Here is a 12,320-nt window from a genome sequence, read left to right on the forward strand (position 1 = left end):
TTTAAGCCCGCTCTGTATATGGAATAAGCTAAAGTAGCAAAAATCCAACCAAAACAAAACCCTGTATCCCCCATATTGCCTCTTTACTGCCACAGATGGCACATACATGATTTTGGTATGCCAATCCATGTCCATGGAGAATATGTGTTACATACATGACTAATGTCACAGCTAAAGCTGTCGAGGTTCAAACTTCTCCACCACATGCTGTAAGTAGCAGGGATGCTCCTATCTCTAATACACCTAAAATCTCATCTCTGATTTCTCAACATACAGACATATCAAACACACAGGAAAGGCCTTCTATTTTCTTTACAGGTTTGAAAAAGAAGAAGCTTTCAAATTAAACACTCCTTTCCCTCTCAAGAAGTCTCCCTAAGAAACAGGAACACCCTGCAAGTCCACTGCTCTGTCACCTCTGGTGGAAAGCACAGAATCTTAATGGATGTTGTGAGAAAGTCATTGCAACAGAAGAGTGTGTGAGGGTGAACAAGGAGGAACACGTTTGTCTGTGAACATTTGATCTCTGCATAATACTGTCTTTGGAACATAAGTTTGAGGATTATAAACAGGTGGTTTTTTGAGGCTAAGTTATGTGGTGCCAAGTTACTGTGAGCCAAGAAAATCTTTGTTTGGAAGCCTGCAGTGGTAGCTGAGAATTTATGTGCCCATGCTTCTGTTCAACCTATTTTATACTCTTCAGACAGATAAAAGTTAGGGATGGGAAAAGAAACGTATGCACCAGTGTTTCTGCTCAATGTATCTTGTACTCTTCACACAATAAGGTATATGGATGGGTGAGAAATGTTTCTACATTTTAATCAATGCCCTAATTTATAGAGTCACAGAGCTAGTTGAACCAATTACCTTCATCTTTCTCCCCTGATTGACTGTGGCTCTCTTCTGGGTTGCTGGTCTCCTCACTTAGTGTAGTATGTACAGTTGCGTCTGGCTCTTCAGCCTCTTCTTCAGCAGCACCCTCTAGCACTACATGAGGGAGAAGAAAAAAGAGAAAGGGAGTAAGCTTTTATGGAAACCATTTTAGGAAAGTAAGACTACAGCCCTTTATTTTGAGGACTCCCCTGACTACCACAAGTCTGATGACAGAAGCACACCAGCAGTGCCAGTGCAGCCAAGCACCCACTCTCATGAGTGCCCAGGCACTGGGCTGGGAGATGCTGCTGCTTCTACCAGTGGGAAAACCTGGGTGAACAAAGAAACCCTCACCAGCCTGGTTGCAGCATTAAGGCAGCAAAAAAAATGGAGGAAGAGAGAGCAAGCTAACTTATCACTGACAGTAGTGACATTTGATTGAGAAGCTGGAAGAATATTCTGCACCTAGAGAATTTAGGTGATTCACTCTCATACATGCACTGCTCCCCTCTTCTTTCTTGGAAGACTAACATTTACTCCAATACATGAATTCATGGTGGCCACCTTCTTCCTTCTAGCAGTGGGTAAAATTACTACAGAGGTTTCTGGGACCATTTGGCACATTCCTCACATCCACTACCCAAGGTTCCCACACAAGTTGAAGACGTAAGTAACCATTGTATGTACCAAGAGAATTCCTCCACACCCTTTCTGAAACCACAAACTTATCATGCTATCATTGGGGTTTAAGGAAGGGTGCCTGTTCTCTCTGGAGAATGACAGGGCAGTTAAACATCATTTTTAGAAGTGATGAGGAATGATCAACACATGAGAAACAGTTGTCTGCCCACAGCACTCATGGCTATAGCCTCTGGAAAAGTTGATTTGTAATATGGAAAACTACTGATATGTTTTTAACAGAGAAATACCCTTTATAACCTTACAAGCAAAATGTCTATTTCATTATAAAAACAAGCACACTGTGGACATTTAATCATCTCAGATTTACAAATCACAACCAGTAAGCTCAATACAGGTCTTCCTTTTATCAAGAGAACAGAGACAATTGCCTTCAAACCACAGTTAACAGGGTTTCTTCCTTTTAAAAAATTATATTCTCAAGGATAACATGCAAACCAGTCATGCAACACATCTTCAAATGCTGTTTGAACAGCACTTGAAAACAATCAACAACTGTGTTACCCCAACTGCCAACAATCTGGAGCACCCAAGAACAGGCAGGCAAAAAGAAAGGGCCCACTTTGTGTCCAGCGGTTCCTCATTTCACACCATGCCAGACACAGCAGTGGATTCAACCTTCCTGCATTTAGTTGCCAACCTTCTAAGGAGTGGCACACAGATGCAGTCTAGAGACAAAACCTGAGACCTGACTAAGCCCAGGTAGCATTAAGGCTCAGGAAAACATCAACCTCTCAACAAACACTGCCTTCCATCTGCACCTTCAAAACCAGAAGAACAGACCAACCTGAACAACTCAAAGTAACTTTTCCCTAATTATTTTGTACTTTTCTGTTAAGAAAATACTAGTTATCCCTGTGACAGAGGGATTTCTTGCTCCAAGGTGAGGCCAAGCACCCATCCTTCTGTGTTTCCTCCAGTAATTATGGGAGCCATTTATTTGTTTGGCTTTGTTTTAACTGCTGCAACTGCTGTAACTTCACTGTTATTTTGTTTGTTTCCATCTCATTCAAGAGCAACATAATTATTTCTTTTCCCCCTGCCCCCATCTTATTTCAATCACTTACGTGGTAGCTGACTTACTTTTGAATAGAATAAGCAACTGAAATACTTTCAAGACTGGCCTAAATATAAAAGTGCTTGCTCCATCTGCTTAGCACTACCAAAAATAAGGACCAGTTTGAACTATTTTGAAGTATTTTTGTTAAAAAAAGGTAAGTGCTTTAGTCCTTAAAAAACCCCTAAACAAACAAAATACACCATTCCTTCCAAAATACACATAATCATTCCTCTTTCAGTCAATACCTAGCACATTAATGTCACCACTGATACATCCTGGAAAAAAAAAATCTGTTGTGTAACTGTGAAGACTCCTGTGTTTGCCAAGGTAACTTTAAGACAGCTTAGTGGCTTCCCAGAGAACTACAGTCAGAAAATTCCTAGTGTTGCTTTTAGCAACATCGAAAATGGGAAATGCACAGAGAGAGCCTGCAGAACAGGCAGGCTTATATGCACATTAAAAACCCTACCTACCATTTCATAAAAACCTGCTAACTTGCTCGCTGGCTTCTTTCACAAGGAAAACTACATATTATACCGTTACAGCCTTTCGTAGTTTCTATCAGCCAAGAGTTATTTTTCTTTTCTGAATCCAAAGATTTTCTTCCAAAGACAAGCAGATATATGCAGTCAGAGATCTTGTCCCTAAAACCATTTTCTGAAAATTAAAAATTTCCAATTTTGAAAGCAGTCTAGAGATCGCAACTGAACTGCCGCTGCATGCTTTTATTTACCTATGTATTTTCCACTCTCTTGCATGTAACAAAAATGCACCACTGAAACAAAGACTGCATGAGCAGCACACACCAATTTCAGAAGCATAACTTTCTATTTGCAATAGGATATAGAAACAATAAGAACCCTGGGCCAAATCACTCCTTCCTGTGGGAAAACCCGTGGCAGAGTGCCTTTAGGCAGGAACATACTGAGAGATTTCTCTTGCCGACTTGTTTTTGGTTGTTTTTTGGGGTTTTTTATTGCTTTGGGCTGGTTGGTTTTTTGTTGTTTTTTTTTTTTTTTTTTTTTTTTTTTTTTTAAAAAAAGAACTGCCGCTGCATGCTTTTATTTACCTATGTATTTTCCACTCTCTTGCATGTAACAAAAATGCACCACTGAAACAAAGACTGCATGAGCAGCACACACCAATTTCAGAAGCATAACTTTCTATTTGCAATAGGATATAGAAACAATAAGAACCCTGGGCCAAATCACTCCTTCCTGTGGGAAAACCCGTGGCAGAGTGCCTTTAGGCAGGAACATACTGAGAGATTTCTCTTGCCGACTTGTTTTTGGTTGTTTTTTGGGGTTTTTTATTGCTTTGGGCTGGTTGGTTTTTTGTTGTTTTTTTTTTTTTTTTTTTTTTTTTTTTTTTTTTCTCTTTAAAAAAACCGCATCACTGAGGATTGGGAAGTGTTGGGATTTTCTTCTACAGCACCTGTGAAACTCAGGGCATCAGACAGGCAGCACCCAGCACAGATGCCCTATGCCATACTGCCTTCAGGACTGTAAACCTTCGCAGCTCACACCAAATGCCCCGGTGTGGAGGTTGTGCTGACAGAGCCTCCTTCCTCCCTCTCCCCAAAAGAAAACAAAGACCTCCAGGAAAAAGGATAAACAGGAAATAAGCTGAGAAAAAGTGCAGCCTCAGGTTACATTCAACATCGGACCAAAGCCTCTAGGAAACAGGGAAGTGGTCACAAGCATTCAAATCATCTTCTGCTTTGAAGAAACCCCCCAGTGTCACATTCATCCTGTGTGAAAAGGAGGAAAAGCAGAGAGCAAGTGACTAAGCAAGAGGGCTGACAAATGGTAGCGGGGACAGGACCAAACAAGACAATGTAGCCCTCTCTGCATGGCCACACCAAGAGACCTGTCTTTTCTGCAGGAAAGTGTTCCTTCCACCTGATGAGGTTGCTGACAACTTGAAACTGGGGCAACTTCCATCCCACAGAGAGCCCTGAGGGGCCTATAGCTCTTGCTTCTGACAGAGGTCCACCCCTGATGCCCCACACAACCAGCTAATGGGAGAGACATTGCAAAAACAAAGCTTACAAAAAAAACACCACCACCTTGTTGCTTCCCATTCAGTCTGTACAGGAAGACACTTGCTAGACCTATTTCCTCCTTTGGGATAAAGTGTGACTCCACTGTATGTTAAAGCTGAGCCCATCAACTCCCCTTTGCTTATGTGTATTTATTTGGATTTTTTGTTTGTTTGTTTTAAGACCACTGTAAGCTACAGCTGTTTCGCCTTCTGGTGAACAGCATCATGGATGAAGCAAAAAGGAGAACAGAGGCTACAAGATAAGGAAGAAGAAAGGAGAAAAAATGATGAGTCTTCAGAGTCACAGTCACTTGACTTGCAACTGAGAGGCAGCTACACAAGCACAGAGCAGCACGTCCCAGCCCCTGGGAGCTGGTACAAGTCTCTGTTCCAGACTGCTCCACTGTCTTTGCACATGAGCTCTCCCTTTGGAATAGATAGGAAGAAACACACAATACAGGCAAGAAGGGGGAAAACCTGGTACACACAGCACAAAGCTGCTTATTGTTCTGCCTTTCGAAAAAAAATCCACATTAATGTTAAAAGTAGAAGCCATGCACTAATTGGGCCAGGGAAAGATTAACACTCTTGGCCAAATAGTTTTATTGGTTTCATTAAACATACTGTAGTATTTAGTAAAGAACGCAGTGGGGGAGAAGAAATAGGGAAAAGAAATGACAGGTTTAGGAATGTGCAACCCCCCACCATGCATTTCAAACCACTTTTTCCCATGAGGTCCAAACAGGAATCCTGAGCCTTCTTCATCATTTCCATCTTAGCAATACTATTAGCTTAGTCAAGGCTTTCCCACTGTTTTTTTTTTTTTCTAAGTGGCATGAAAAAACCCCAAGGATCATTTAAATGAAGGCCAGACCTGCTAGTATACAAATTTAGACAAGAACAGAACTTCAAAGAGAGATATCGCATTTGAATAAACAAAGTTTACTGTTTACCCTTGAGATTATAATACCTAAGAATCGCTACACTGCACTCCAAACTGCTTCTGATGTACTGCTCTCCTACTAAGCTTCTAGGCAGAGGAGCGGATTTTACTCCCAGAGCACAAACGCTCCCAAGCACAAATGGTCACTCCCACCCCAAAAGTGATGCACGCTATCACCCGCACTACCTTTTGAACATAACTTTCTGTCAAAGCTGGCAGGAAGGAAAAAGGGTGAAAAGGCATCGTGTGGGAAGAAAAAAGGGCTAACGCTATTCAAAGCACTGCCTCAAGGCAAAGGAAAACCAAATGAACAAAGTTTTCCCAACTGACCTTTTTTAATACCAACTCTGCCATTGCTACTGAAGAGCTGGTGCTGACTCCGTGCCCCACAGTAGAAAATTACACTGGGAGCATCACTTCACCATCACCACTGCTGGAGCAGCAGTACAGGGCAGCCCATGGGGAAAGGAAGACAAGCTCAGAAAGAAAGAGAGTGGCATCGGAATATCTGGTGGGTGCTCTTTCACTTAACAGTAAAAACTAAGAATGCTACCCCAAAGCTTTTGAACTTGCACCTGTAAGTAACATTTTCCTCTACAAAATAAACCCAAAACCAAACACAAAAACAACAACCAAAAGAAGTAACACCTATTGAAGGTTACTCTCTGAGCATCAAAGAAAACAGACTTTTCTCTTTCAATAAACTCTGAGCTATGAGTGAAACAATCATTTTACCCGTGTTAGTGCAGATATAATACTTTGCCCCTTGAAATAACCATGTGAGCCTACAACATCCATAAGTCTAAATTATACACAGACAGATACACCCAGACATGAAATAAACAAGTGAACCACATGCTCATGGACATGCCTTAAAACTGAGTTCTGGATGATCTTCTGGTGGGAGTGGGACAGGGGAAGAAGTGCTAAACAAGAACAAGATGATCTCAGACTATTTCCAGACTATTTTGCATGCTGTTGCTATAACACCTAACAGTTAGGCTAAATTTTAAATATTCAAACATATTTATTCCTCCTGTTTTATTTCCTTGCAAGCATGATGGGATATATATGTGCACATTCAGTTTTTATGTAGCTTTTGAAAATCCCTTTTTGGTGACTTATGGACTAGCAATGCTCCTCAGGACTTTGGCTCAGATGACCAGAAGGTTCTCTCCAAAAAGCATAGCAGATTTTGAACTTAGCTAATGCCTTTAGTGAACAACTCTGAGTCACCATGATAATCTGGCATTACACTGGCGCAATACACTGGAAACAAGGAAGTTGTACTAATGTAACAATGAGACACTATACTGGCAAAGCAGGGGTTTCCTGGGTAAAATTCACCTTTATGGTCCAACTGGTCTACAGCAATGCACACAGCTACTGGGCAGCTTTAATACAAAATCAATTCATGCCCATGCTCTTGGCCCTGTGCTTCATTTGCTAACTTGAAGAAGGAAGCCATGTCTACACCTTTTGCAAGTGCTGTGTGCTGTGGGAACAGCCCTCACACAGGAGCCTGTGGTTGTGCTAGGCTAGAAAAGGGAACTCAGGCAAAAGCTGCTCTGCCACCAAGAGCGAAAGCGAAACCTGACAGCCCCTGGCTCCCAGCAGGAAAGCCCAGCACACTTGGTAATCACCTCACAGAGCTTGATCTGAGTCTGCACTTAGTTCCTGACCAGCACTGCTCTTTTTGGGGCCAACAGTGCCACACACAACACACAGCACTGCAAGAACTGCAGTAACCTACAGCTGCACTTAGGATCAGCAACTGCTGATGAATTTTGAGACTCTTCTAATACCTTAGCATTCCTCCCCCTGACCAAAGGGAGCTCTGAGCTGCTCCTCATTTCTGCTATTTGTATCAGCTTGTTGGTGGGTACCTGGCCCTCCAGGAAGCCTTTGTCACAAAACGGCAGCTAGCTTCAAGAGTTTGCTCAAGCAAAAAGGATACTGAGATTTGAAGACAGCTTAACAAACCTGGGACCATGAACACCACATTTAGGCAACAAAATAAAGTCAGGGCAACAGGAGACTAAAAACAAGTGGCTCTAAGCAGACATCCATCCATTCCTTCCTATGTCGACAACTGCAAACACTCCTCCATCCTCATCCTTGCCTGCCTGCACAGCTGTGAGGAGGCCAGTGGGAAGGGAGTCTGGCTTCCCCCAGTCACTGGGAATCACAACAACGTAGGGGGAACACGGAACAAGACAAGCCTTGGGCTTTACCCAGCACGTCCCCTCCCCTGCGCCCTCCCCACTGGCTGAGGAAGGACACAAAAGCAATACTGTCTGTCCTTATAAGCTCTGCTTTGCATGTGTTCGGGGAGTGGGGACAGCTGTGCGGACGGCTCGCAGAGTTCCAGGAAGTCAATGTGTTTCTTGGCTTTAACTCCAGTTTATTTGCCTTAGATGAAGTGGCGACACGAGAAAGTCCCTTCACGTCTCTCCTGAGCTGGCACTGGCTGTAGCAGGGCAACACTCCTTGGGACGTGGCCTGGGGTCTCTCCCCACACTACCAGCCTTCCCTAGTCCGGTTGCTGCATCTTTCACTCAGGCTAGGGCTGGCTTACATCCCACTGGGCCTTGGAAGATGGTGTGGGAGAGGGTGGCACTCCAGAGAAGAGCCAGAGACTGGAGGGAGTGGGCCCTGAAGGCGGGATGGAAGTATCTTGCAAAGGCAGGACAGGTCAGGCAAGTGGCATCACACTGCCTACCAAAACCACTGCCCACACATCCTGAAGGAGCCCAGGGTGAGGCAAGAGAGCAGAAAGGTAGGGGGAAGCCGAAGCAAGGACGAGTGGGCAACCCTACCGTGCTTGTGTCTGTGCCCAAGAGGCCGAGGAAAGGGAGATGCACCTGCCTGAGGGGAGCCCCAGCAATCCTGGGGAAGCACAGCCCTGGGAGACAAAACCTCATCGCCTGCTGCTGCTGCTGCCATCCCAGACAAGAAAGAGGGGATTGCAAAATGAGGAAACAACCAGAATGTAGCTTTGTGTGCTTGTTGCTTGCGGGAATTTTTCATTTTCATGCTGCCCTGACAAACCCACTTGACTTAAAACCTTGGAGGGGATGTGGGGAGAGCTACAGGCTAATGTCCTATCACCTGTGTGCCTAAGCAAGTACTGTGCTGAGGGAACAAGATACTTGTCCGAGAGCACAATGGGTGAGCTAGATGCACTGCACTAGGGAGAGCCAGATGGAAAACATTTCTGAGTAACAGCGAAGAAAAGAGACACCCCCCTTCAAATACTCTGAGTTACAGCACCCCTCTCTCTGACTGAGGAGAGGCTGCAGGCACGCAGGGCAGGCAAAGCAGGACTGGGCTCAGCTGGGTAGCTGTGACGGAGATGCTGACATCCCCGACAATATATGGCCAGTCTAAACCACGGGATATCTTGTCCTTTTAAGGTGGGCCAAGAGAAAGCATCTGTGCAGCAGCAGCAGCACAGCCCCAGCCTGCCATCAATAGCCCCTGGTGTCACTGAAAAAACAGGGGCTCCTGTGCCATACCAAATGGCTGTGCAGATGCCTGGGCACCCACCCCGAGAGGAGACAATCCGTCTGGTTGTTCCTCTGCACAGCATCACGGAAACAAGCAGGCACATAAGTAACAAGAGGAAGAAAGCCACGAAACCATGCGGCCGGGCTGCTCCCTGGCAATTGGTGCCTGCAGCTGTTGGGGAGGGAGGAGGGAGGGAGGGAAAAAGGGAAGGAGGGCCTGTCCCTGTTCCCATCTCTGTCCCTCACGCTGATGGCCAGCAGCTCAGCCAAGGGCAGCTTCGGAGCCAGCACTCGAGGTGAAGGTTTAAAGCAAATCTTGGGACGGAGAAACAAGCAAACATTTCACCCCCTCACACTTGCTCTTCACATGTATCCAGAGCTCTGTGTGTGTGCAGGACGGGTTCAGCAGGGATTACAGAGGCAGGATGAATCACACTGAGGAAGACACAGAAAATCTCCTGTGCTAGTGCCCTGCTTCTTGTGTGCTGCTCTAGTTGGAATTCTCTTCCTCCAAGATGAGTATTTGAAGAGTTTCACAGAGGAACTGAATGCACAGGCAATTTTACAAAAATCATTCTGAAAATAGGATAAGCTAGAGACCAGGAAAAAACTCCTCTTGGAGTAGCTATGTCGCACATGGTGTTTCACCACTCTAACTGCATCCATATGCCAGCAAACACAAGCAAGCCCAAGGGGGAGAGCATCAGTTTGCTTATTGCAGAGCTCCCAACTCATCCTTTGCAGCCCAATCACACTGTCTTTGCAGGAGATGCCAGCGCACTCTCTGCTTGGACCAGTGTACCAGGTATCTTGCCAAAACATTTTGTGCTTCACAAGATAACACAGCAAAATGAGAAAAGAAAAAGTAGAAATTACAGGGATTTAAACCCATTTCCTTGTGGTAGTGTTGTCAACCACCAAGATTTTATCATGAGCCTGTAAAATCTGATGGTGCTACATTACGGCAAAAAATCTCAAATTTTTGAAGTCAAAATTCTAGTTTTTTGATTTCTGGAAAAAGGACAAACACATTACATGCTCAGCAAAATAAAAAAGCAGACTGAAGCAAACAGATTAATTTTAAAGCCTCAAGCATTTAAGGAAAACCATGACCTCAAATGCTCAACCTGTAATTTTTTAACATACAGGGAGAGCAAGACAGTTTCCCTTCTCTATGCAGCACATTTTGTATTCTGGAAAATATACCTTCCAAAACTAAAATGACTTTTTTAAAGAAAGAAAAAAATTGCAATTTCTCAGCATGTTTCTAACATTTTATTTAAAAGCCAACACAGCTGCACTTTAATTTTACTTAAAGATGGAAACCTACATCAAATTACCAAACTTGTTTTAAGCAGATTCAACACGCAAATATTTTGAAGATAGAATGATTCAAGAGTTTGAAGCTCTTCTCACTGCTCTTTTCCAGGGAGCATGACTTGCTGACAGGATTAACTACTGCCAGGCTCACGAAGCTGGGAGACAGCTGCCACATGGCAGCCATTTATTACAAAGCTCCACTCCTCTAAAGTTAGGAAAGAGGCAGACTGTTTCATCTGTGTTATCAGCAGGGTTCCTCTGCCCCACAGGCTTTAGTGACTAGGCTTTTTCTAAACAAACACCTCCTTTTCTCCCCCACCTTGTTAACATCATATCTTCCTGTATTCTGTTTCTGGTCAGCACAGAAACGATTCCCCCAATCACATCCTCCAAACAACAACAACAACAATCTATAACCAAGATAACTTTAAAAGTTCAGAAACACAAATCATATCTCTACCCCCTTCCCTCGAAATACAGTTTTAAATTAGAGAGTTTTAGCTTGAGATTTTCAGAGGGGAAAGCATAGGCCACAGGGAGGGAAGAGGAAGAGAGAGAGAGAGACAGAGAGAGAGAGAGAGAGAGAGATGCTGGAGCAAAGAGACTGAGAAGCATGCAGTACAGCCCTCCCTCTCCCATCCATGCTAGGAGACACTTGTAATGTCAGCCTCCAGCTGCAATATCCCAAGGGCTTACACAACTTTTTCATGAGCAAGATAACTGGTAGCACTCCTTCTGAGATTGTATCTCCACGCCAAGCAGACTGCAAGACCACAAGCCAAAGCCAACATCTGCCCCCGACCGTAAGAGGCACAAGCAGATCTCAAATCAACCAACTCCTACAGTATGCTAAGGACCAGAACAGATATAAACCAGCTACATAATCTCCATGTGATATCAAGCACAGACAACCATCAGTTGACATTGTCCTGATACTGTGAGCCAGAATTGAAAGATACAAACTAGCAGTTTTAATTTTACAGGGGGTTATTCTAGATATGTATTTGCCACAGATGCCAAAGTACCAAAGATCACTCAGATTGAGGTTCATTGCTTCATCCAGGAGGAGAAATCCAGCCTTCAGAAAAACAGCTCTCTCCCACCACCTATGAACAAGGTGCCACAAGTTTTGTGAGCACACCCACTGGTTTACACCAGCTGGCCAGTAGCCTTTGGGCTTGTTTGCAGACCTCTAAATTCTGAAATACCAAGTTTCTTTCTTGGCTTAGTTAAGTAAATTAATTACAGCAATAGATAGTGCTGGCAAGACTCTCCAAGTTGAGATTCACACAGGAAAGCCACTTGGAAAATTTTAAACAGCAGAGCTGCTTGCTAGTGGTACTCTTCAGTATGAGTTTTCTTTCTATTTTGAAGTAGACACAGTGCAAGTAACCTGTGGGAGGTGCTTCCAGCACACTGACAAAATGAAACAGCATCTGCTCATCAAAATGAATGTGCAACACACATGCAAAGAAAGGGCATAGAGATCTTGTTCATCAATTTCTTATGGAATTCAGAAGTCCCTCAGCTTTATCAGAGAGTACAAGAAGCCTTCTCAGGAACAACAGATCTCTATCCGACCTGAAAAAAAAATGTCTTTTCGAAACAAGAACTGAATACACACATACACAAATCCCCCTTCATCCACAACCATATCCAGCTGCTGACTTTCCGAGTTCCTTGTAGTATAGTCTATGCTCTGGGACTTTAAAAGCCTAGCAGGCATTTCTAAAGGATTTTACAAAGTACACTGGCCTGGCCTTGTAAAAGCTCATGAGGAATCCATGAAGGTCATCGTGCAGCTTAGACAGTCTGCAAACAGCATAATCCACGTGCTGGTGGGGTAAGAAATGACCAAAGTCGGGCGGATAGG

At 43.9% G+C, this 12,320-nt stretch overlaps 1 protein-coding gene across 11 annotated transcripts in view; it reads right to left on the minus strand.

Moving 5' to 3' along the window:
- The window catches only part of RREB1 (ras responsive element binding protein 1), a 123,009-nt gene that overhangs the window by 64,841 nt on the left and 45,848 nt on the right, over positions 1–12,320 (minus strand). For all 11 annotated transcript variants that reach the window (XM_041413169.1, XM_041413177.1, XM_041413168.1 and 8 more), the window contains one exon: positions 868–987. In XM_041413169.1, coding sequence (XP_041269103.1) covers positions 868–987 — 120 coding nt within the window. The remainder of the gene's footprint in view (positions 1–867; positions 988–12,320) is intronic.

The sequence above is a fragment of the Onychostruthus taczanowskii genome, unplaced genomic scaffold (genome assembly GCF_017590055.1).
Source record: "Onychostruthus taczanowskii isolate IOZ18803 unplaced genomic scaffold, ASM1759005v1 scaffold40, whole genome shotgun sequence".
Lineage (NCBI taxonomy): Eukaryota > Metazoa > Chordata > Aves > Passeriformes > Passeridae > Onychostruthus > Onychostruthus taczanowskii.